This window comes from Notamacropus eugenii, chromosome 1, assembly GCF_028372415.1.
Source record: "Notamacropus eugenii isolate mMacEug1 chromosome 1, mMacEug1.pri_v2, whole genome shotgun sequence".
Classification (NCBI taxonomy): Eukaryota; Metazoa; Chordata; class Mammalia; order Diprotodontia; family Macropodidae; genus Notamacropus; species Notamacropus eugenii.
Window position 1 is genome coordinate 8,033,114 of NC_092872.1, and position 24,355 is coordinate 8,057,468.

The 24,355-nt window shown below is 45.5% G+C and overlaps 1 protein-coding gene across 1 annotated transcript; it reads left to right on the forward strand.

Moving 5' to 3' along the window:
• The first annotated feature begins 3,807 nt into the window (after nt 1-3,807).
• Nucleotides 3,808-24,048, forward strand: UQCRC1 (ubiquinol-cytochrome c reductase core protein 1). Its single transcript, XM_072651979.1, has 13 exons — nt 3,808-3,985; nt 8,428-8,568; nt 10,043-10,129; nt 11,022-11,151; nt 13,717-13,915; nt 15,424-15,503; nt 16,296-16,411; nt 17,914-18,057; nt 18,920-19,080; nt 19,506-19,591; nt 21,271-21,359; nt 22,834-22,909; nt 23,819-24,048. The coding sequence occupies exons 1-13, from the start codon at nt 3,917-3,919 to the stop codon at nt 23,881-23,883; spliced, it is 1,443 nt and encodes a 480-aa protein (XP_072508080.1). The 5' UTR covers nt 3,808-3,916; the 3' UTR covers nt 23,884-24,048.
• The last annotated feature ends 307 nt before the right edge of the window (nt 24,049-24,355 follow it).

The following is a 24,355-nucleotide window of genomic DNA, read 5'->3' on the forward strand; positions in this document are numbered from 1 at the left end:
CAGGCCCCGAACTCCATCCACTTAGATACCAGTTGTTTGTTAGACTGAGATGAATAGAAGTAGCAACATTATTTTAGAAGACGTTTCCAATGAGTTCAGCCAGAAAAGGGAGGGGAGATATGATGGGGCAATAGTGAGGGCAGATGAATGGATTAAGTGAGTTTGTTTGAGGATAGAGGAAACACAGGCATATGTTTGGGTCATAGGGAAGGAGCATGTGGAAAGGGAGAGTCTGAAAATTAGTGAGAGAGTCGGGGCGATGGTGGGGGGCAAACTGCTGGAGAAGACAGGGTAGGATGGGATTCCTTGTGTATAGAAAGGAGTTTGCTTTGGTAAGGAGAAAGGCTACCTCTTTATATGAAGTGAGAGAAGGAGGAGATGGTGGTAGCAGGCAAGAGGGAGTTCTCTATGAGTGGCCTCAGTTTTTAAAGTAAAATATCATTCTCTGAAGGTTTTCAGCTGAGAGAATGGGGGAGGAGGAGCTCTGGGAGGTTTGAGGAGAGCTGTTGTGGTAAGTGGGATAGCGAATCCATCAGGAGGTGTAAACAGTACCTTCCTGCAGGGAAGGGATGGAAAACAGTACAACCAGGGCAGGGGTGATGTCCTGGGAAAGAACTGAGGGGGTGGAGGGGTTGGAGATCCTAGTGAGGGTGAAAAATGGGATTTAGAATTGCAAATCTGAGAAGAGGTGGGATGACAACAGATTAGGATCAGGTAAAAAGCATTTTGGAATTCATGAATGTGGAAAGCTTGTGGGTGATGGTGAAATCAAAGGTATGGCCATCTTGGGATGTGGCTGTTAGTGTGGTAGAATCAGGGCAATAAGGAATTGGAGGTGTCCTTGAACAGGCCCCTTCTGTTCTTTCCCTGTCTCTTCCACAAGGCAATCAAGTACAGGTGTGGACGTTACACCTGCTAAAATGTACTGAATACAAGATAGTATTTTCCCTAATCCTAAAAATGTCTACCCTTGACTCTTCTACTCCATTGTGCAACTGTATCATCTCTTTCCATGCCTTCCCTCCCCTTTACCGTGTAAGTTCTGGAAGAAAGTTGTATACAGCTGATGTCCACTACTTTACTACCCACTACTTTATTACTCTCCTTACCCCTCTGGGGAAAGGACTTTTTCAAAAGTCACCGATGATTTTTTAATTGCCCAGTCTTTGTAGGATCATATATTCAATCTAGAAGAGACTTTAGAAGTCATCCAGTGCAGCCTTCTCATTTTACAGATGAGGAAACTGAGGTGCAGAAGTGCTAAGTGACTTGTTCAGGTTCAACATAGCTATTATGTGTTTGAAACAGCTTTCAAACCCAGATTTTCTCAGCTCCAGGTGCAGAATTCTGTCCATTACTTTAAAAGTGACCCAAAAAGAGATAGACAAGGAGACCCAACTAAACTAAAAGTCCACGTAGAAGTCAGTCATATTTTGATGTTTCCTGATCTATTTGTAGCTCAGACCTTACTTAATATTTTCTATCTCTCTAATGTACATACTAGGTACTTAATGCTTGATAATAAATTGATGACTGACTGAATGAAAGAAAAACCATTGATTAAATGATTACAGTAGACAGGTCCCATCGTTTGCTAGTTTGTCTCCCTGTCACAAATCTTCCCTCACTCCAGTCTGTCCTCCACGTTGGTTGTCAAAGTGCTCTTCCCAAAGTGTAATCATATCACCTTCTGTGGCTCCCTATCACCTCTAAGGTCAAATATAAAGTCTTCTGTTTGGCTTTTAAAGCCCTTCATAACTTCCTTCCCCACCCCCTTTCCAGCCTTCTTCCATATTACTGATCCCCTCTCCCCCATCCCACCATGCACTCTGTGATCTTATGAGACTGGCCTCCTAGCCATTCCTAAGACAAGACACGCCTCTCTCAACTCTGGCTATTTCACTGGCTGTTCTTCATGCTTAGAATATGCTTCCTCCTCATCTCCATCTCTTGACTTCCCTGGCTAGCTTTAAGTCCCAGCTACATTCATACCTTCTGCAGAAAGTTTTTCCCAATCCCTCTTAATTCTAGTGCCTTCCCTCTGTTGATTATTTCCAATTTATTTTCTAATAGCTTTTCGTCCATAGCTGTTTACATGTTGTCTCTTTAAAGGACTGTGAACCCTTGATGGAAGGGACTATCTTCTGCCTTTCTTTGTATCCACAGGCCTTACTTAACATGCTGCCCGACCCAAATGAAGTGCTTAATAAAAGTTTATTGATTAGTTGACCAAGTGAAAAGGGCTGTGCTAAGCCCTGGGGATAAAAATAGAACAGGAACATAGTTCTTGCTCTCAAGGAAATCAGTTTCTGCAGGGGTTCTTTACCTAGAGGTCGGTGGACTTGTGTATCTATATCTATCTATCTATCTATCTATCTATCTATCTATCTATCTATCTACATACACATATATATGCACATAGAAATATACTAACTGTATTTCAATATATCTAGCTTCCCCTGTTGATCCTTTGTATTTTATCTTAGGAATTTGATATCCTGAAAAAGGAACTGTAGGCTTCATCAGACCAAATTCAGTTATTCATCTATAAAATAATATTCATTTCTGATGTTGAGCCATCTGACAGGGCCAAGGACTTTGTTTTTTGGTCCTTGGTAGCTGTGGTTGCTTGGGGTACCTGTAGAGGCATCCCCACAAGTCCAGGACAGCCGTTTCCCAGCGCTATGGATTTAGGCAGGGCGGGTGATCAGTCTGCCCTTCCCTAGGCCCTGGGCTTGCTTACCTTCCGGAAGGGTGGCAGCTCCTCTGTGGTTGGTGGTGGCAGTGGCGGTGGTGGTGCTGCCGGGGAGCGCGGGGCCCCTTCTGCGCGAGGGCTGCTCTCCTCAAGGACGGTAACAGGGGCCGCCCGAGGCTTCAGGATCCAGGTGCGCTCATGTCAATTACACATGAAAGTGACCAAGGTTAGGGTTCCATTCCTCGCTACTCCCTCCCTCGCGGAGGGCCAGAGTTGTTTCTTTGTTTCTTATTCGATCTTTACTCTCTTCTCCCCAATGCCCCGCCCAATCAAGACCCTTTAAGCAGTAGGGGCCTCATCCACGTTTGCTAAAGGAGTGAGCATGAGGAATGGTCTGCCAGTGCTCCCCTAAGTGGAAGTCTCTAAGCTAATGCTTGAGCGCCTCGGTGGGGGGTACGAGGATTCTGGTTCGGCTATGGGATGGGCTGGGTGGCCTCTGTGGTCCTCTCCAGCTTCGGAGGCTTGGAATCCTAAGAATGAATGAATGAATGAATGAAGGGAGGTGCTGGCAGTGACTGACAGAAGCGCCCGAGAACTTCACAGGGTTCTTCGACAGGCGGCGAGAGAGAGAGAGGGAGAGGAAGAGGGAGAGGGAGAGGGAGAGGGAGAGGGAGAGGGAGAGGGAGAGGAAGAGGAAGAGAGGGAGAGAGGACAGGAGAGAATGAGAGAGAGAGAGAGAGAGGGAGGGAGGGAGGGAGGGAGGGGGAGAGGGGGAGAGAGGACAGGAGAGAATGAGAGAGAGAGGACAGGAGAGAATATGAGAGAGAGAGGGAGGGAGAGGGAGAGAGGACAGGAGAGAATGAGAGAGAGAGGACAAGCGAGAAAGAGAGAGAGAGAGGACAAGAGAGAGGCAGGGGAAGGGGTTGAGGAAAGGGGGAGAAGGGGAGAGGGGGAGAGTGGGAGGAAGGAGGAGAGAGGGAAAGAGAGAAAGAGGGAGAGAGGGAGAAAGGAGGGGGAAAGGGCAAGGGAGGAGAGAAGGAGAAGGGGAGAGGGAGAGATAGGGAGTGAGAACGCGAGAAAGGGATAGGGAGCGAGAGTGAAAACGGGAGGGGGCAGGAGGAGGAGATGGCCAAAGAGGCGCATGCGCCGTCCCAGCAGAAGTCCATCTCGCGCATCCTTTCGCGCATGCTCCTCCCAGCCTGAGGAAAGGAAGGGAAGAAGATGGCGGCCTCCTCTGTATGCCGGGCCGGCGGTGTCGCGGCCCGGGCCCTTCTTCGTGCCCGCGGCTCGGTGAGGCCTCACCCTCTCCGGTCGAGCTCGATGTCCCCGTGTGGGAGGGGAAAAGGGGAGCCAACTTAGAAGGGGTGCCACGGGGCGGGGGCGCCCCCGGAGCCGGGGTCGCGGGAAGGTCACAGGGTCACAGGCGGCTGGGCCGCGCACGGGGGCGGGGGAGGTCGAGGGGCGGGCGCCCGGCGCGGCGTGGGGCACGGGCTGGGGGTCCCGGGGAGGAGCGGTCTGGGTGACCGTGGAAGCCTGGGGTCCGAGGCCAGGCGGCCCGGCCCGGCTTTGGCCGAGAGGCGGGGTGCGAGCGCGGACCGAGGCCGCAGCCGCCCGGACCTCCTCTTCCCGAGCCTCAGTTTCCCCATCTTGCAGATGGGCGGACTGACCCCGACACCGCCCACGGCACCCGGGAGGAGGTGCTTCCGCGCCCCAGGGAGGGCATGTAGCCCCCGGGGCGTGACCCAGCGGTGCGGTGGGAAGGCGGGACTGGGCCTGGGTTCGAGTCCCGACCGTGATGAGAAGACCTCCCTACCGGTAAACGGGGGCGTCCGGCCCCCCCTTGCCGCGCTTGTCACGCAGCGTGGGTCTTCCCAGCCGAGTCCGGGGGTGTCCTAGGAGGAGCCGTGGAGGCCCAGGAGGGGGGCAGCCCGACCCCCCAGGGTGTGAGGGCCAGCCCCCTCCTGCCACGTACAGCCCCCGGAAGGGTCCCTGGGTCAGGGCTTGGCAGTCCTTGGTGCTGCCCTTACTGACTGTGATACGTGGACTCGGACCCTCTCTGGGCTTCCGTGCTTTGGGCTAGGTGAGCGCTCATCAGCCCTGACCTTAGATGGTTCTGAATGGACCTTTACAGAACAGTCCGGGCATCCCTGTGCTCCCCCCAGCGCCTTGGAGGTTAATGCTCATTCAGCGCCCGTGACCTTGCTGACCTTGTGGTTTGGTTTTTTCATGCGTGCACATTTATGCATGAACACCTGTGTCTGCTTGTGCTTATACGTTTGCGCAGGTATAATTACACGCACCTGTATACGCGCATGCGTAGATCCACACACATACATGCAGCGCTTCCCATCCATGGCGCTACTGCTTCTGTCAAGGTGTGAGGGAAGACTGCACGCACTTCTAACTTCAAGTAGTTTGTTTTCCCTTCCCTTCCCTCCTTCCCCACATCCATTTCTATTGCCCCTGCCCCACCCCAAAATTACTTTGTACTTATCCTACACGTGTTATGTATTTACTTATCTAAGTGAATGTTGGCATTCCTCCCCAAAAAATGTTATCTCCTGAAAGGCAGGGTCCATCTGATTGATATCTTGATATCACTAGTGTCTTGCGCATAGTAGGACTTCTTGTTTAATGAGTAAATTCAATCAGTTTTTAAGTTATACTTGTCCTTCTTTCTCCATATTTCTTCACTGTCCCCTTCTCTCCATTCATGTGAATACTACTTTCATTTAGGACCCCATGAATTGCCTGGAGTGTTCTAAGAGACTCTTAACTAGTGTCCTTACTTGTGGTCTCTGCTCTCTCAGGTCAATCCTCCGCACTATGGCCAAAGCAGTCTTCCTAAGGCACGGATCAGACCTCACGCTGTTGCTCAAATCATCTTGAGCAGCTACCGCAAGATAAAATGTAAACCCCTCAGCCTGGGACTTAGAGCCTTCAGCACTGGGCTATACTGTCTTTTCTGACTTAGTTCACCTTACTGCCTTCCACAAACTGTATTTCTTCCAAATTGGCCTACTGGCTATTCTTGGCGTACCAGATCCTCTTTCCTGATTCTGATGGTCTTTGCACAGACCTCCCCCCAAACTGTGAGGAAACAAGGTAATACATTGCATAAAGCACAGGAAGACACTAGCTGGGTGACCCTTAGCAAGGCACTTAAACCTTCTTTACCTCAGTTTCCTTATCTGTAAAATGGAGATAATAACAGCACCTCCCTCCCAGGGTTGTTGTGAGGATCAAATAGGATAATATTTCTAGAGCGCCTAGTACTGTGCCTAGCACAGAGCAGGTACTTCATAAGGTCTTCTTCCTCTCCCCTTTGAAACCTCAAATGGACTTCCTCCTAAACTCCAGCATCTAAGATATTTTAGATTTCTTCAAAGCTCAGCTGAGATACTACCTCCTATTTGGAAGGCTTTCTTGATTATCCAAGCTATTCTCTCCTTTCTCAAAATGTTTCTTATGTACTTAGCTGTATAAACACTATATTCACATATATTTCCCCCTCCTATTATCTCCCACCAACACCCCCCATATCACCACAACCACCAGCTACTGCGAATGTAATAATATAAGGTCCTACGGACAGGGATTGTATTCATGTCCCTCAGCACAATGCCTTCCACATAATAGCTGCTTAATACAGTTTTATGGAATCAAATTGTCTGAGGGTAGAGGGCCTATTATTTTAAAAATCCACCCTCAGGAACTACTATAATAAATGAATTACACTCAAGAGTTACCAGATTCATGGCCCACCCAAGCCACCCACAAACCTCCTTCATATTAACAAAACCAAATGAAAATGTAACTGGGAAATGTGTGACAAAATAAATGAAAATAAAGTACAACATAGATAATGTTACTTTGTGATTTTCTAAGTCAACGATTCATTTTTTTTTTTTGACCATGTGGTTTTAAACATTTTTATCAGTAACTATAAAGGTGTACATCAGAATTTCAGATAAAACATAGAGGATGGATTGCTAGTGGACAAGAGTGTCAGAATCCATAAAAATATTTATCGGCTAAATCTAACATGAAATTCAATAGGAATAAATGTCAAGTCTTATATTTGGGTACCAAAAATCAACTTCACAATTATAATAAGAGGGTGGTATGGTGAAATAGTAATTGGCCTGAAAAAGGTCTGGGGGTTTTAGTAGAGTATAAGCTCAGTGAGTCTGCTGTGGGGAGTTGCAGTCAGAAAAGCATAATGTGATCTTGGTTTGCATTAAGAGGGGCATAGAATCTGGGATTAGGGAGATACTCTGTACTCTGCTTGTGCAAATCTCATATATACGTTGTGTTTCAGGTTTAGTTACTGTGGTCTAAGGAGGACAGAGATAAATTGCAGGGTATAAGGGTGTCCCGAGCAGGGTCCATGACGTGAGGAGCAGTTGAGAGAGTTAGACATTTCTAACCTGTAGAAGAGAAGGTTCAGAGCGTACATATGGAGACACATCCTTCTCTGCCCTTGTTCTTGAGTTGCTTCATTTGTGTATGGGGCTTTCTTGGCAAAGATATTGGCATCCTTTGCATTTTCTTCTCCAGAGTATTTTACAGATCTGAGGCAAACAGGATTAAATGACTTGCCCAAAGTCATACGGATAGTAAGTGTCTGAGGCCACCTTTGAACTCATGAAGATGAGTTCCTGATTTCAAGGCCAGTGCTCTACTGTGCTACCCAGCTACATTTCTCCCTCTTCCCCCTCCCCCATAGGTATCTCTTAGTATTTGAAGGGATGTCTTGTGCAGGAGGGAGTATAAAACTTGTTCTCTTTGGCTCCAGAGGACAGAATCTGGAACAGTGTGCAGAAAGTTGCTGCAAAGAGTCATATTTAGGTTTGATATTAACAATTAGAGCTGTCCATAAATGGGAATGGGCTGCCACTGTAGGTGGTGCATTTAGCCCTCTGTGGAGGTCTTTAAACAGAGGCTGGATATGTTGTCCAACTTGTTGGATATGTTATAATGGTGATTTTTGTTGAGTATGGGTTGGACTAGGACTAAATACCTCTAAGGTACTTTTCAACTCTGAATTTTACTTTTTTTTAAAGTTGTTGACTATGGGTCAAAGGGTGCCTCATTGCAGACCCAAACCTCCTTGTTGAGTGAACTTGTGTCTAGTTCGAATTACCGAGTCCTAAAATAATACACCATGCTGTCTTTGTGAGAATTGTTGCTTGAGCCTCTTAGTTTTTACTATTAGCAGCTTTGTTAAAAGTAAGGTAGAAAATGAGGAGGCTCAAGTTTGGGCTACAGTGAATTATTGTGAATGATCTCTGGATTTGGATCTACTGCTTTTCTGTTCTATAACACGAGACCAAATTGAGGGTTGTCTGTAGTGAGCCTCTAGTGTTCTGACTTCTTGAATTGTTTTTGTGAAAATCGTTATGTCCCTTTTCCTCTTTTTCTCTGTAATCTGTTGTACTCAAGTCAAGACTGTCCTGAGTGGACTTCCCAGAGACTGCTTTGGGTGGCTGAGCAATGGCGGGGCATTCAAATAGTCAAATTTTCATACACATTGCACCTAGTGCTCAGGCAGTTAAAAGATGCAGACCTTGTCTTCACCAAGTCATTCATTATGGGAGAGATAGAAAAATATATCAGATCATTCCTAGGTTTTGGTGTCAGAAGAGAAGAGAAAGTGGGTCGGAGTTGTGTTTGTTGGATCAAGAATGGCTAGATTTGGGACTGTTCTAATAACATTGTTATTTCTTCAGCCTTCTCTTTTAAAGTTACCCACAACTCGTAGTGCAGCTACCTTTGTTCAGACTCTCCAGAACATTCCAGCAACCCAGGTCACTACACTGGACAATGGTCTCCGGGTGGCTTCTGAGGACTCCAGCCAACATACCTGTACAGTAAGTTTGAAATGGGTTTCTTAGAAAGTTGGATCATTACTTACCAGTGTTAGGGAGGAAATCCTATAAACTGTCACTCTAGGAATGGGTCAGTTAGTTGGCTTATGAGTAGACATCTATAAGACTGTTAATACTTTACCACTGATGGGCAGTGCCTCACCTAGTATTGCCCTGTAGGACTAAAGGGATAGAATGCCAACAGCATATTCCTTGTATCTAGAGTAAAGTCTGAATTCTAGTCCTGGCTTTGCTGTAGACTGATTGTGTCATCTTGGGTAAGTCACCTAACTTTTCTCCTCTATAAAATGGGGATACCAGTACCAGTCTATAGTTCTTACTAGGTTGTTAATATAAAACCAGATGATCTACCTGAGTCATTGAAGAGAGAAAAATTATACAATCTGTAAAGTGATGACTATTTTCCTTTATCAGTTCATCAATAAACATTTGAGGACTGTATCCTGAGCAAGGTTTTGTGCCTGGTGACTTAACAGTTTCTTGCAGCTTAACTGGAGAAATTACCTCTATGTGAAAGGCCTTTTTGTGGTAATCTATCCTATAATTCACCACAAAAGATGATTAAGGTATTTGCCTAAAATAAAGAGTAAGTTGCAATTCTGGACCTATGAAAAGTAAGTTAGCCTGCCTAGGAATCTGTGTGTGCAGAGTACAGACCCTGATATAGTTTAAGCTTATTCAACAAAAATTTGCTAGGTATTTACTCAGTACAGAAATTAAAGTAGGCCTGCATAACACACAGCCCACCAGAGCTATGTTGTGCAGGCCTGTTTTACATCCTCTGCATTCTTTTGTGGGCTACCTGAAATCCTTTTGAGGACTGTAGGAGGTATGCTACTGTAAGTGGCCCATGGGCCAAATGTTGTGCAGGCCTGAATTAAAGATTTGGTTAAGACACAACTCTTATCCTCATAGAATTCAGAATCTAGGAGCGTGTGATTTGTAGGATAGTACATGTATAATGTGTCATCACATCCTAGACCCTGAGTTCTATAGATAACTATAGATAGCTATGAATATCTTGACAGGTTCTCCTAGGGTGCAAATAAAGGTCATGTGAGGTCTGGGGGGTAAAGGGTCATTACCACATGTGGAGATTATGGGAAGCATGCTAGAAAAGGTGGGATTTAAGTTAAGCTTTAAAGATGGGTAGAAATCCCAGCATATTAAGGGGAGAAAGGACATTCAGGGCATTGGGAGCAACATGAGCAAAGGCAGGAGGCTAGAAGGCACAAGATGTGTTGAAGGAGCAGATGTAGTGTAGTTTGATTGGAGTGAATAGTACATATTGGGGGCGTCGTGAGAGATAGAGCTGGAGAGTCGGGGGATATGCCAGGCAAGGCATTTAAACCTTATTCACTGGAGTTTTGAGCAGAGCAGTAAGAGGGACACATCTGTGTATAACTTGACAGACTTCAGTGAAGGGCCTGGATTTTCTGTGTTATTTCTCCTCCAGGTGGGAGTTTGGATCGATGTTGGCAGCCGCTATGAGAATGAAAACAACAATGGAGCTGGCTACTTTGTGGAGCACTTGGCATTCAAGGTATGAACAGGTTAGGTCACTGTTCTCTGGAACCACAGACCCCAGCTTTGCAGCTTTTAGGACAGGAATTTCTGCTTGATTCTACTCTCCAGAGGTTGTGTGTCTCTTCACGTTGCAGTATGTCACTTTATTTAGGGGCCAATGATGGATTGACACTAGGTCTAAGCAAGATAAGCTGGCTTCTCAGAGCTCAGGTTGGTTCTAGGGGGAGAGTCTAAAGTTCTGCCAGGGAGGACATAGCTAGCAAGATCTGGGTTTTCCAGCTGAGCTTTGGAAATGTTCCAGAAACTTTTACCATTAGGGCTTTCACTACTCCTGACCATTGCTCATCAATCACTGAATTTCAGCTTAAGGTACTATCTCCTCTGAACTGCTTTGTCTCTCTGGCTTTAGGCATCTGTTGCATCCTCCTGCTCCGGCTCCTATAACTGGATACCCACATCTGGCAGATTCTTCCTCTTTCCCTGTTGCCCTTGTTTACTGAACACTGTAAACCTTAAGAATAGATTTCCTGTGGTTTGTTTTCAAGAGGAATGAGAATATGTATTGAAACACCTGTTTCACTTTAGCACTTGGTATGGCACAGTTTGTGGATTCCTCAGAAGAAAATACTTGTGATTATAAAATGTAACCAATTACGTTGAAAAGTTATCAAATATTTAAAAACAGGTTAATGAAGCCCAAGTTAAGAGTCCCTGTCATAGAGAGTATTACTATATTTTATGCACAAAAGGGATAAGGGATTTTGTGCTGATGTTTGGAAGTTAGTTGGAAGGTGGCCTGCTCTGAGCTGCCTCATAGAAGGCCCTTGTTTCTTGTATCCCTCCTGGCTGTTGAGCTGATACAGTTTGAAATGCTTTGGTTTCTTTCTTCCCTCTTGGTTTGCTTCCAGGGTACAAAGAAACGTCCTGGGAAAGCATTGGAAGAAGAAATAGAGAGGATGGGTGCCCATCTAAATGCTTATAGCACTCGGGAACATACTGCATACTATATCAAAGCACTGAGTAAGGACCTTCCTAAAGGTAAGCAGCCTTCTGTGTTCGATACTGGAGGAAGAGATGTGGTTTGTTTTTCTCTCAGCGAGACCAACTTGATAGGGCCTTTTGGGGATTCAGTTGTACCAAGGAGCATTTTACATCTGAGTTTTTAACCTGTGATCTCCCTAGCTGCAAGGCTTCATAGGGAGCAATGAGGCATTGTCCAAAGAATGTTAGATTTGGAGTTAGAACCCAGGCCTAGGTTTGAGTCCTCTCTCTGCAACTTAATATTTGTATAAACTTGGGAAAGTGAGTTAACCCCTTTGGGCAGTGAGGGGGTTGTTCTAGACCTCTAAAGTCTCTTCAAATTTAAATTTATGGTCCTCTGAAAGGAGTCTAAGGCAACATGATTGTCTCCTACGACCTTGAACACTGTTGGAGCAGGAAAGATGTGCTTGGTTCCTAATATCAATCACATTTATTGAGGGGTAAATACACATAGACTCCTGTCTTTGGTACTTTGGGGAAATACAAGCAAAATAGGGTGTAGATCTATTCTGTGGGAGCTTTCAGTCTGATTGATAGATGTCCACTTCGACAAATCTGTGGTTTGTTGTTGTGGGTACTTCCTCTATTGGAGGCAAGTCTTATTCTCATTTCTTTCTGATGAGGGATTTTGGCTGAAAGGTTCACCACTTGGTGGCTGACCTTCTACACACTTAGCCTGTGCACGTTTAGTTAGCTGGTCCTTTAGTGAAGGATGCTGTCCATCATTAGGCATAAGCCTCTCCAGTTTGGTTGGACCTGCCAGAGTTTGCCCTTCCCTGAGCACGACTTTTATTCAGTAGTCAGTGTAGACTGATGTAAGTATCTGTTGTGTGCCAGGCTCTGTGCTGAGTGCTTTGAGAACTCAGGCTCACCTCCCTCCCACCTCAGAGGAGGATGTGATTGAGAGACATGAAATGCTGTGTTGTATGAAGTGACGTGAGAACATCTACAAATAGCATCCCAGTGTTGTATGAGATCATTGAATAAATGTAATGATGAAGGTCAAACAGTATGAAATCCATGGCAAAGGCTGGGAATTTGAAGTGCAGTGGATCTCATTTGCATATGGTAATATCTTTTTACACCAGTGGTTTCGTGTGTTGGTGTTTTGAAGGAGTTGAATCCCAGAGACCTGCAGCTTTGACCCCTCCTTCAGGAAGAGGGAGGTGTCATGTCTAGCAGTCCGCTTTCTAAAAGTAAAATGGTCTGCCTAAGGAGATAGTGAATTTTAGTTAATGCAGCTATTAAGCTAAGGCTGTGTGACCTCTTGCCAGGGAAGTAAGAGAGGAAAGGGAGGGGTTCATGCTTCAAATTTGAGCTGGTAGCTGACCTCTTAGATCCTTCTCACCTTGAGTCTATGTCACGGCTGTGGGCGCTTCCTCGTGGAGCCTGGCTAAATTTCCTTCATTTGTCCAGAGTCGAGCATTTGGATGAGGAACTTGTTTTATGCCTGAAGGACTCATCCCAAGCTTCTTTACCCTTTTCATCTATTGATTACAAGCTTGATCACTCCTAGCACTTTCCTCTTCTCCTATGTCCCACAAAATGTAAAATCATCAAATGTTTATTCAATTCCTACTTGAATTGATTTGCTATAAAGCCAGAACATTGTCCTTGGGATTGGAAGAGATACACAATTCAGATGACATGGTCAAAGCCTTCATACAGTTTAGTAGAGGTGTAAGACACAGACACAATAAAAAATAACCCACGTTTATAATCTAATAAAGTGACAATTTACCCCTTCGTTTACCCTCTCAGTGTGGTATAGTGGAAGGGTCAGGGGTCAGAGGATTCTTTTAGATAAATCACTTAGCCATGGACCCATCTCCTCATCTGTAAAATGAGGGCATTGGATTGCACTTTAATTTGTATATTCTGGGTTATTTCTTTTTCTCTTTCTAGACCTAAGGCACAAAGAAAGTTTCTTATTAGGAATATTTATTAGAAAAGAATGATGTCATCTGTTGGTACAAGAATTTGCAGTATTTAGAAGTTCTCTGTACATTACAACTGAGCAATATTAAATTTTCTAAGTCTAAACCAATCTTTGGTCTTTCTGCTGTAATGGTGGTTGTGACTTCGTTGTGACCCTCCCCAACCTTTTGGCTGCTCTCTGTTACAAACTGTAATCTTTCCTAACGATCTCTGCTCAGCCTTTGACTCTACCTACCTTCAGATTGCTTTCTTAGTACATTGATGGGTTGCAATAAGGGCCACATGCCCTTCTATGGCTGAAGTACCTTTTTGTCCTCAGGAGTCTCTACACATAATATTGTACGATCAGTATGTTATAACTAAATTATTGGGGATAGGAGGTAAATTTTCTTAGACAAATATCTTCTATTTCGTACCAGAGAAAACAAAGAAATACCATTCTTTATAGGTGACCATAGTGTCTTGTTCTGGCTCAGAACAGTGTTGGTGGTGGAGGTGGAGAGTATAGTGATTACCACCATGTCTTTCCATCGCAGACTACTAGCTCATGCACCTGTTACTAATATGAGGTTGGCCAGACCTCTAGGGTAGGAATGCTTCTATATGTACTTTTTTCTCTTACAGCTGTTGAGATCTTGGGTGACATTGTACAGAACTGCAGCTTGGAGGACTCCCAGATTGAGAAGGAGCGAAATGTGATTCTGCAGGAGATGCAGGAGAACGACAGCTCCTTGCGGGATGTGGTATTTGACTATCTTCATGCCACTGCTTACCAAGGCACTCCTCTTGCCCAGGCTGTGGAAGGACCCAGTGAGAATGCCAAGTGAGAATTCATTGGAAAGGGACAGTCCTGTTTCTGGACACCAGCTGTGTGCAGGAACTCTGTTTTATCATGGGTGGTGGGGACAGCATAGGATGACACATGGAACCTTATCCAGGCACAGATGGCAAACATGCCTGAAGCCATGGAAACTTACACATGTAAATGAATCTTGCCTTTCAGAGGGTTCCCCTTGGGGAACTGCTGTGATTTGACAGAAATGTGGCTCAAGGCCATTGGAGCAACTTTCTTCAGCGTCTTTAGCACCTTCTTTTGGTTATCCTCAGGAGGAGCAAATCTTAGGCTTTTGAGGATGGATTTGATATTTGGAAACAGCCAAAGTCATCCTGAGCCATGTCTGGTTCTGAAGGCAGTTCCCAGAGTACTCGACTATATTATACAGTGGCATCAATCTTAGAATAGGGAAACCTCTTTCCTTTTGGGGACCTTTGTTTTATCTGTAACATACAAGGATTGGACTAGCTAACTTCCACTGACAGTCTATGCTTCTGCATCCTCTTCAGATAGATTTTGATTCTGTGATAACTCTGACACCTATAAGGACGTTTGAGTTCTGATGTTTTGGCCCTTATCTGGTAATCAAACCTCATGTAGAACTAGTGGTCAGGTATTTGCTCACCAGAGTATTTGGACCCTGGTGACCAGGCAAGGGCAAGGAGTGGGAGGAGGAGATGGGTAGGGGTGGGGGTGTGCTGGGGCTGTGCTGAGCTTGGTTTTTTCTTCTGGAGTCCTCAGAGGGCAGGGGCCTGGAGCAGGGAGCCTCAGTCTTCAGGAGGCTGCCATTCTTTCCTTTACTTAGCCAGTCTCTGGTCAAGTTTATAATAATGGTAGTAATAATGTATTTCTCACCATCCCTACCTTTTATATTGGGCTTTAAAGTTATCCAGTGTTTCCATATGATTGCACGTGCATAACCCGTATCTGATTGCTTACCCTCTTAGGGAGCAGGGAGGGAGGGATGGAATTTGGAACTCAAAACTTTAAAAGAAGCAACACCAAATGTTAAAAAATTGTTTTTAACATGTAATTGAGGGAAGTAATAAGAGATAAACATTTTTCTAAAAGTTACCCAGTGTTTTCCTCACAACAACCCTCCGAGGTATGTAGTGCACTTATTATCGTCTCTCTTTTATAAGTGAGAAAACTGAGTCTCCTGGAGGTGATGTGACCCTTTTATCTAGCAGGTACTTGACCAAGGTCTCTTTTGAACCAGACTTTAGTACTATTCCTGCTTCTGGAGTGTGCTGTATGCCCTAACCTAAACCTTTCTACACGTTTTCTAAAAGTATGAGTTCTGGAGTCAGAAGGCCTATGTTCAAATCCCACTTCTGGTACTTACTTGTGTGACCTTGGACAAGTCACTGAACCTCCCTGGATCTGAGTTTCCTCATCTGTAAAGTGATGAAGTTGTACTAGATGACTTCCACGGTCACTTGCAGCTCCAGGTATATATGGATCTCATATACTGAACTTGTCATTGTCCTTTTCAGGAAACTGTCCAGGCAAGACTTGGCTGAATTTATTGATACTTACTACAAGGCCCCTCGAATGGTGCTAGCTGCTGCAGGAGGTGAGTGTGGAACAGGCTTCCCTCTTTGTGCAGGAGCTAGGCCAGATAGAAGGTGAAGGCCCACCAAAGTACAAGCATCGCGGGTGCTACCCAGGGTGGGGAGGCAGTTAAATATGGAACCTGGTGAAGATAATGGTGTGGGATGTGGTGATAGAAAGGGAAGGGTTATGAGGTCACTCATCCTGTACTCCTCTTCCATCCCAATTTGTTAGTCCTAGTCTGCCACCTTTATCTCGTCCCTTTTACCCTTCTTCAGGACCCCTTCCCCTCTTCTGTGTATCACACTCTTTGCTATACCTCACCCCCAGTCACCTCATGGTCAATGCCCATTTTCTCGCCTCTTTGCTTTCTCCCTGTCATACCTTAGTTTGTACCCTTTCTCTGGCTCACCTACAGAGCAACAGCATCCAAGTGGTTTAGCTGAGGGTGCTTTGCAAGAGGGCTCAAGACTGAAAGTTGGAAATGCTTCTTCAGTTGTAAGTGGAGCTTCCAGCCAGCTACATGTGTGCTGGAGTTTGCTTGTGTACTGAGGGGCTTGGACTCTCCAAGTTCTGTGGCAGAAGAGCATATCATTATGGATCCTGGCTTGATATTTTCTCCGGATTTGAACTTCTGTCAGCTTTAGTCTCAGAAGGTGGACCTTGCTGATCTGAGCAGCTTGTGTTTTTCCAGCCATTGTCTTTCTGTATTCTGTGACTCATGAGTCTTGCCTCAGGCTGGAGGTTTGGATATGTAGCAAAGGTCATTGAAGGATCGGGGCATTGAGGACATCATTCTGACTTCCCTGACCAGGTGTGGAGCACAAGCAGCTAGTCGACCTTGCTCAGAAGCATTTTGGCAGTGTCCCCGCAGTGTACGCTGAGGATGCTGTGCCTCTCCCTTCATCTTGCCGATTCACAGGCAGTGAGGTATGTGCTTCCTAGCCTTATGGAAAAGGATTTGGGGTTATTTAATTAATTACTTTATAAATGTAATATTTATTTAATATATTCTCTGTCACTGGAGTTTTCTTTTGTTGCTTCATGGTACATTGAGCAGACCCTGTGTTCTTGAGGGGTCTGGGAGATCCTACCATGTCAGAGTATTGTTTTTCATCTGTGTGTCTCCAGATTGCATCTTGAATGTTGTTGTTTAGTTGTTCAGTTGTGTCCAATTTTTCATGACCCCATTTGGTTTTCTTGGCAAAGATACTAGCATAGTTTGCCATTTCCTTATACCAGCTCATCTTGCAGATGAAGAACTAAGGCAGTCAGAGCTAAGTGACTTACCCAGGGTCACACAGCTGGTTTGAAACCAGATTTGAACTTTCCAGCTTCCCACTTCAAAACCTATCTGCCTTGAATGTAATAAGCACTTCATTGAATTGTGTTTTGGCCTTGCCAAAGAACATGTGCCCACATTGGCCAACGACAGAGTCTGCCTACGTGTGGTAGAGTCTTATCACCACAAAGTTGGCCATGAGGGCATGAATTGTTTTGACCACAATTTATGAAGCTATTTACTATGGCATGGAGGGATCATAATCTGTGTTGGGGAAATACCCATACTTGAGAACATCGTGGGTCTTTTGAAGTACTGCAGAAATATGTCCCAAATTTATTTTCACCTAGACTACTTATGACAAGCCTGTGTCCAAATCTGGCCAATTATGCTAGTTGGTGATGTGGGATTTGGGGAAGGTGAGGTATGTTGTTAAACTCGTGTGTCCCAGAGGCAGAGAACAACACGATGACTCTTATAAGCTCTTTATGTAGACTTCTGTAAGCATCTTCAGACTGAGAGATTGTGTATTAAGTGAGAAAATTGAAAGGCTCAGATTTATCAGAGATGGACTTTCCAGCGGCGTCAGGCCATCATTGCTTTGCCTTTGCTCCTGGGGATCATGTTTGTGAATAGCCTTAGTGACCTTGGGCAAGGCTGCTACCCAAGACCCATCTTCTGGTGAGTTTTAGACACAGTTCTTGACCTTTTTGTGTCATGGAGCCCCCTGGCAGTCTGGTGAAGCCTGCGGACATTTCTCAGAATGGTGTTTGTTGTGCACATCCGTCATTGAAGAAAATTCCTAATTTCAGTTAGAGATTGATGAATAAAGATGTAATTTTCCCCCATCTAAGTTCCCCCCCTCCCCCAGTCTGTCTTCTGATCCCCAGTCTAAACTTAGTTTAAAGCAGGTAGGCCTTGAATCTCCTCCTCCTTCACCCCTCAGTTCCCATCTTGATTGTGAATTCCTTGGGAATAGGCCTTAGCCTTGTCTTCTGTATTTCCCTAACAAGGCTTAGCGCAGTGCTTGTGGGATATGTGTGTAGCACTGTGTACCTGGCCATCCCACAGAGCAGTCAGATAATCACTCTAGACCTTGAGCAGTAACATCCCTTTGTGAATCTCCTTTTGGCCCTTCTTGCTGTTTCAGATCCGTCACCGGGATGATGACATGCCTCTAGCCCATGTGGCCATAGCAGTTGAGGGCCCAGGCTGGGCCAACCCTGATAATATTGTACTCTCGGTAGCAAACTCAATCATTGGTCACTATGACTGTACCTATGGAGGGGGCGTGGTAAGGACCTGGATTCTCTACTCTATGTGTGGGGGGATAGTCCTTGGAAGGCCCTGGCTTTTGGCAAGGATTCCCAAGGGATTGGGTTTCATGAAGTGCTTGGGAAGGGGTAGGAGGAGGCATGAAGAAGGGCCTGTGTATGAGGTCTTCCCTTCTGCATTCCTGGGTTGGTTTCTGTGTGTTTGGAATGGAGAGAGAGTGGGCAAAGCAGTGAGCTCCTGGGCAGATACTGGGTAAAGGGGAAATTACCATTACTGTTTATATTTACTGGGACCCTTTTCCCCTTGAATCTTTTCATACAAAATTGAGCTTGTGTTGAATTTGACTAAAAATCCAAACCTGTCTGGGGCTATGGTTCAGAATGTAGTATATGAAAGGGTAAAGATCCCTCCTAAGAAGGGCCCTGCGATGCTTGGGAGCATGGAACCCCAATAGAGGGAGGTGGCATGAGGAGAACCACAGAGGGTGGAAGCCTCCTCAGTTAGGAAGGATGTAAGGAACTGTGTAAGATGTGCACTCCTGTGTGGAGAAGGGTGAAGAGGGAAGCCCAGCATGTGTGCCTCTTGTTTTTATGCTGACTTGGGCACTCTTGGTAAGACCTTTTTTAAGGTTTCAGTAACTAAAAATGACCCTTCTCTATTCCTTCTGCGTCTGCTACTGAAGAGGATTAGGGAGCCCAGAGGGACCAGGAAAGGCTGTGACCGCCTTCCCTACAGACGCTGGGCCTGGGAAGGGGGCAGGGGATAGTGCATGCTAGCTGTCTAGGAGCTCTGGCTGTGTCAGGGAGGGTTGGACTGTATGACTTGTAGTTAAAGAATGGGTTAACATTAAGGTGATGCTCAAATTTGACTTGGTTATATAGCACCAGTCGAGTCCATTGGCATCTGTTTCTGTGGCGAACAAGGTGTGCCAGAGTTTCCAGACCTTCAACATCTGCTACTCAGAAACTGGCCTGTTTGGTATCCACTTTGTCACTGATAAGATGAATATAGATGATATGGTGTTCTTCCTTCAGGGACAATGGTAAGTGCCTTCTAAGAAGAGGCTAGTTCTTGGCCCTTCTCTGTGGGCCCTATGGTATTGGACCTGTGTGTCTGGAGGTTGCCTCTGGCTACAAGTTTATCATTGCCTCAGTGTTAGGTTTTGCAGATGACTTTTTTTTAAACTCTGCATAATTCTTAGTCATAGAATCCCTCCCTTTCACCCTCTCTGTGCCCCATTTACATTTGAGGAAACTGAGGCCCAGGGTGGTAAAATGACTTGCCAAAAGCCACAAGCTAGAGGTGAGATTTGAACTTAGTCCCCTTCTAGAGTACCACATTGTCCCAGACCAGGGATAGAGGCTCTTCCATTTAGAAGTCAAAGTGGTGCTGATCGTACGGTTGACTGGGAACCATAGATTCTATGTATAGTTGAATGTGAGTAATGACAGAAACTTTCCTGTCTAGGATGCGTCTGTGTACCAGTGCCACGGAAAGTGAGGTGATGAGAGGCAAAAACATCCTGAGAAATGCTTTGGTGTCTCATCTGGATGGTATGTCTGCAGAAGTTGCCTGGAGCGTTGCTCTGCATCTGAATTTGGGTGATCTCAGAGGGGAATAAGAAGGAGGCAAGAAGAGATGCCATGGACGTGATGTTCTCTTGAGGTCCCTTCCATGTTTTAGCCTTTCTGACCTCAGAGCAGCATTCACCACCTGACTTTCCCTTAGGAGACTCTTTCTATTTTCCTTGTGTTGCATCAGGAAGCCTTCACCAAAGTCCTTTGGTGCCTTGTGCATCTTGTGGTGCAGTGGTGACTCTGGGTCCTTAAACCTCTACCAGCGAGACGTAGACTTGGACCCAGACTGTGTCTGTTTCTTCAGGACCATTCTAGCTAAGTGTTACAGCATCATGTAATGTTTACAGAACCAGAGGGAAGTTGGCAGTTATCTAGTCTAACTCCTTCATTTTATCAATGACAAATCCAAAGCCCAAAAAGATTTAAGTGACTCACCCAAGATCTTTCTGATTTTCAGTTGCCAACCTGGGATTGATCTGAGGTGTTCTGACCCCCAAATCCTGCTCTCTTTCCACTGCTTAGAAGTTTGGCTTCCACTGTGGTGGTGATATTTTGGTCACAGGATTTTATGAACCATCTGTGAAGTGTAGTATAATGAAAAAAATGCTGGAGTCTGGAGACTGGGCTTGAGCTCTTGGCACTTTGTGACCATTGGTAGCAAATCATTTAGCTTTTCTGAGTCTCATTTTCTTCATATGTAGAGTGTGGGTCGTAGCACTTTCCTGCTTAAGGAGGTTATTGTGAGGAGAGTACTTTTAACCCTGAAAATACCAGAGTTCATAGAGGATATAGACAGAAAGTCTTCTTTATTCCATTGGAGGAGGGAAACTAGACACTCATGTCGGGGTCTACTGTAGGATCAAGGAGACCCGAGGTTAAGCTGTTACAATTGTGGGTAGAAAAAGAATCAAGGAGAAGTTTCATTTTGTACTGGTAGTTCTAAAATGGTGGAATTTTATCAGTGTGGTCATAGTGAACAAACACTTTAGGAAAGGCCTGTAGAAGTTGTCTAGTCCAACTACCTTATTTTGCAGATGAGGAAGCTAAGGCCCCAGAAGGTTCAGTGATATGGCTGTAAGTGGCAGACCCCCAGTTCAGATCTAGACCCTCTGATTCCAAATCCAGCACTCTGCTATACCAGACTGCTCGTTCCCTCCAGGGCCATGCAGCTGTGCTGACCACAAGTTACATGTTTTGAACAAGTTAAACGTTTGGAACTACCTGATCTGAATAAACCCATAGAAAACTGAGCTAGCCCCCTTTAATGGAAAGCATGTCCTCCCTTTCCTTTTTTTTCATCTTTTGTAGGCACATAGAAGAGAGGGAGTTGCTTTTCTTTAGGAAAATCCTGGGACAGTCCCTTGATGTAGTATGCTGTGTTCTCCTGAATTCTAGAAACGTTTAGGTGGGATCTCATGCTCTCTAATTCCTCTTCCATTGTGCTTCTAGGACAATTATTGCCTTTGAAATATTAAGTGACTTCTTCATTCAGGAGAGATAACATTAGCTAAATCACTCCCTGATTTATGTAGAATTTCATTTTTTAGCTGTGAAATCCATTGTGGGTAAGTGTCTTTGATTTGGAACCCAGAAGCCTGGAAAGAACTTTTGTAATGGTTCTCTTTGAGTCTTTAATTAGAACCACTCTTCTGCAGGTACCACACCTGTGTGTGAAGACATTGGACGTAGCCTTCTGACTTATGGCCGCCGCATACCTTTGAGTGAATGGGAGAGCCGGATTTCGGTGTGTAAAGGCTGGGGTGGGAGGACCATGGTCTACTCTGAAAACCAAATTTCTTTCCAGCATCACAAATCTGCTTAGGGGAGGGGTGTGTTTCTTCTGCTTATCTGTATGGCTGTGAACAGTTGGCCCAGCAGACTGAAAGAGCCCAGTCTTTGCCTCTAATGGGAAAAGGTAGAATTGCAGCATTACCTTAGTGGGCACAGAATAAGCACGTGTAGGCACCGCAGGGCCTGTGCAGTTTGGAGGTTACATTCCTGCTTCTCTCTCTGGGCATAAGACCTGTTGCCAGGAACTGCAGGCTGCCTGAGGTATGCTTTCTTGGCCAGTCTTCAGAAGACTGTGGGTTTTGTGCAGTGAACCCTGTGAACCTGAGCCCAGAAAGCACTGGAATTAGACCTTTCTCAGAAATTGGCCCAGTTTACTGATGACCTCTGTTTGCTCTTCAGTTGAGGTCACTGAAGGAATTAGTGATTCTTTGTTCTCGCTTGGTACTCCAGTGACCCTAGAGGAGACTACTTCCACCTTCCCTGAGGTGCACAGTTGGGCAGGTGTCCCCTGGAACCTTATGGGCACCTATTCCAAGAACAAAGAAGCACTTTGTTCCTGTGGCTCATTGACCTGCAGTCAACTCTGGCACTCTCAGCCAGATTTGCTAGGACCCATAGCAGCTGAATGATCTTTTTTTTCGGTAGAACTGGAATTCCAGAGATAATTCTGGACATAATTCTGCCTTCAGGAGCTCAGCAGAGAAGCATGCTGCCCACTTTCCCTTGTTTTCCAGTCTGCTACTGTTGCTTGAATACATGAGCTGAGGGACAGTCTCAGCTGTAAGTGAGGGAGCTACGTTACTGTTCCCTCCCTCCCATAATCAAGCCTGCCTTGTGGTTTCCCCAGGACTCAGAGGGGTCTAATGGCAGTCTAATGCAAGAGGCCAGGGAGGGGTCGGATAGGTGAGTTACTCCTTCCTGACCCCTCATCTGAGTAGTTGATAGCATGGAAGGGCCAGTAAGAGAGAAGGTCAGAGAGGATGAATAGTTGGAGGAGGCCTAGGGAGTCGTGGGCTAGTTATTTGTGTGGGCATGAGGCTAGGAAACAGATAATGAGGAGGCCTGAGGTTGGTAGCACAATTGTTGGATGAGCCTCTGTTCTGCTATCTCTGAGTTGAAACTTGTTTATTGTGACATTCACTGTCTTCATCTGGACAGGCTAAATTCTACTTTCCTAAGAGTGTACTTACTAGGAATTCTTTTGGTAGCAATTAGTCTAATTAAGCAGTTTTAAAACATTCTCTGCTATATCTCTCAAAGGCATTTACTGTGAAGAGAAGGAACTGTCTTGGCAAAGAAACTAACAAAGAAAATTTCAGAGTCAGATGTGTTGTTGATTTGGAGACCTTGTTATTGTGTGGCTGAACCCCTGTCTTACGTTTCTCAGACAACTGACTTCCTGCCCATTTGACATTTGTTCCTCCCAGGAGATCGATGCCAGTGTTGTTCGGGAAGTCTGCTCCAAGTACCTGTATGACCAGTGCCCTGCCGTGGCTGCAGTGGGTGAGTAGTTTACAGGCTGTCAGCAGATAGATGACTGGGGCTGGGATGAAGGATTTTTTTGTTAAGGAGGCTTCTTTCCTCCACTTGGGTGTGGGTTTACAAAGAGGAGGAGTCTGGTATTTGTCTTAACTTTTCTTTCCCCTTTGAATTTCTGCCAGGTTTTTAAAGTTAGATTAATGACTTCCCTTCTTTTCTCCATCATTTGGATTGAGGCATATTTCTGCCTCTCCAGATGGAAGCAGAGAGAAATGCAATTTTGTTGGAAGTTGTGGGACTAAAAGCCACCTCTTTGTAGGAGGTTCTACATCTTGGGCAGAGGAAACAGAGCCCTCAAGTCAAGGAGGGAGGGACCCTTGCTTCCCCATTACCTTGGCCACTCCCTGTTCAGGCTGCTCTGACATGTTTGCTTGTCAGTCAAAGGGAGTTCCATCAGAAAACCTGCCCCAGCAGCTCCCTTCCCTCTCCCACTGATCAGGTGGTGAACTTTCTTCTCTCATGGTTCTTTTTAAAGGGTAACTTCGGTCTTTCCTACTGAACTGAGGTGAAGAAGGCCCCTGAGGTTGATGCATTGTACAGAGGGGAAAAGACTCTTGGGTGGGAACAGAGGACTGTGGGTCTTAGAGGGGAGAGAATTAGGTCATGGTTAGGGATCAGGGACAGCAGGGTGGTGCCAGCTCTGAGCTTGAAGGAACAGGTTCCTTGCCTCCTGCATATGAACATTCTCTTCCTTCTTGGCTCACGTTTCAGGCAGCTAGCCCGCCTCATTCACTCCTTCCAAGGCCTGTTGATCATCCCTGAGGCCAGGTGTCCTGTGCTGGGTGGGGAGGGAAGGGTGCAGAGCTGTGATAAGTCCTTCAGTAGGTCTCTGTAGACAGTGCCTTAGGCTGACTAACGGCTCTGTTCCCTCAGGTCCCATCGAACAACTCCCTGACTACAACCGTATCCGCAGTGGCATGTTCTGGCTTCGATTTTAGGGGCCACACCCAGTTGAGGGTGGGAACTGTGAGATGCAGGTCCCTGGAGGTACTCGGCTCAGGAAAACTCCTTCCAAACACCTCTGTCTGGTAATAGCCACCCAGTTTCTTGGGTGAGCAATACTGTTTCAGATCATGTTTAAATAAAAGTAATTTAAGTTGAAACTTAGGTTTTTCTTAATAATATGCTGCATCTCCATCATTTAGTCAATACTTCATTTTTATTAAGTACCTATGGGATACAAAGAAAAAGCAAAAATCATCTCTTTCCTTAAGGAACGTATGTTCTCAGGAAGGAGAAGACATGTACATAAATGGGTATATACAAGATACATAGAGTGGATGGAAAGTAACCTTACAGGAGAAGGTACTAGCAAGGGAGGGGGCAGCTAGGTGTGCAGTGGATAAAGCACCAGTGCAGCAGTCAGGAGGACCTGAGTTCAAATCTCACCTCAGACACTTGACACTCACT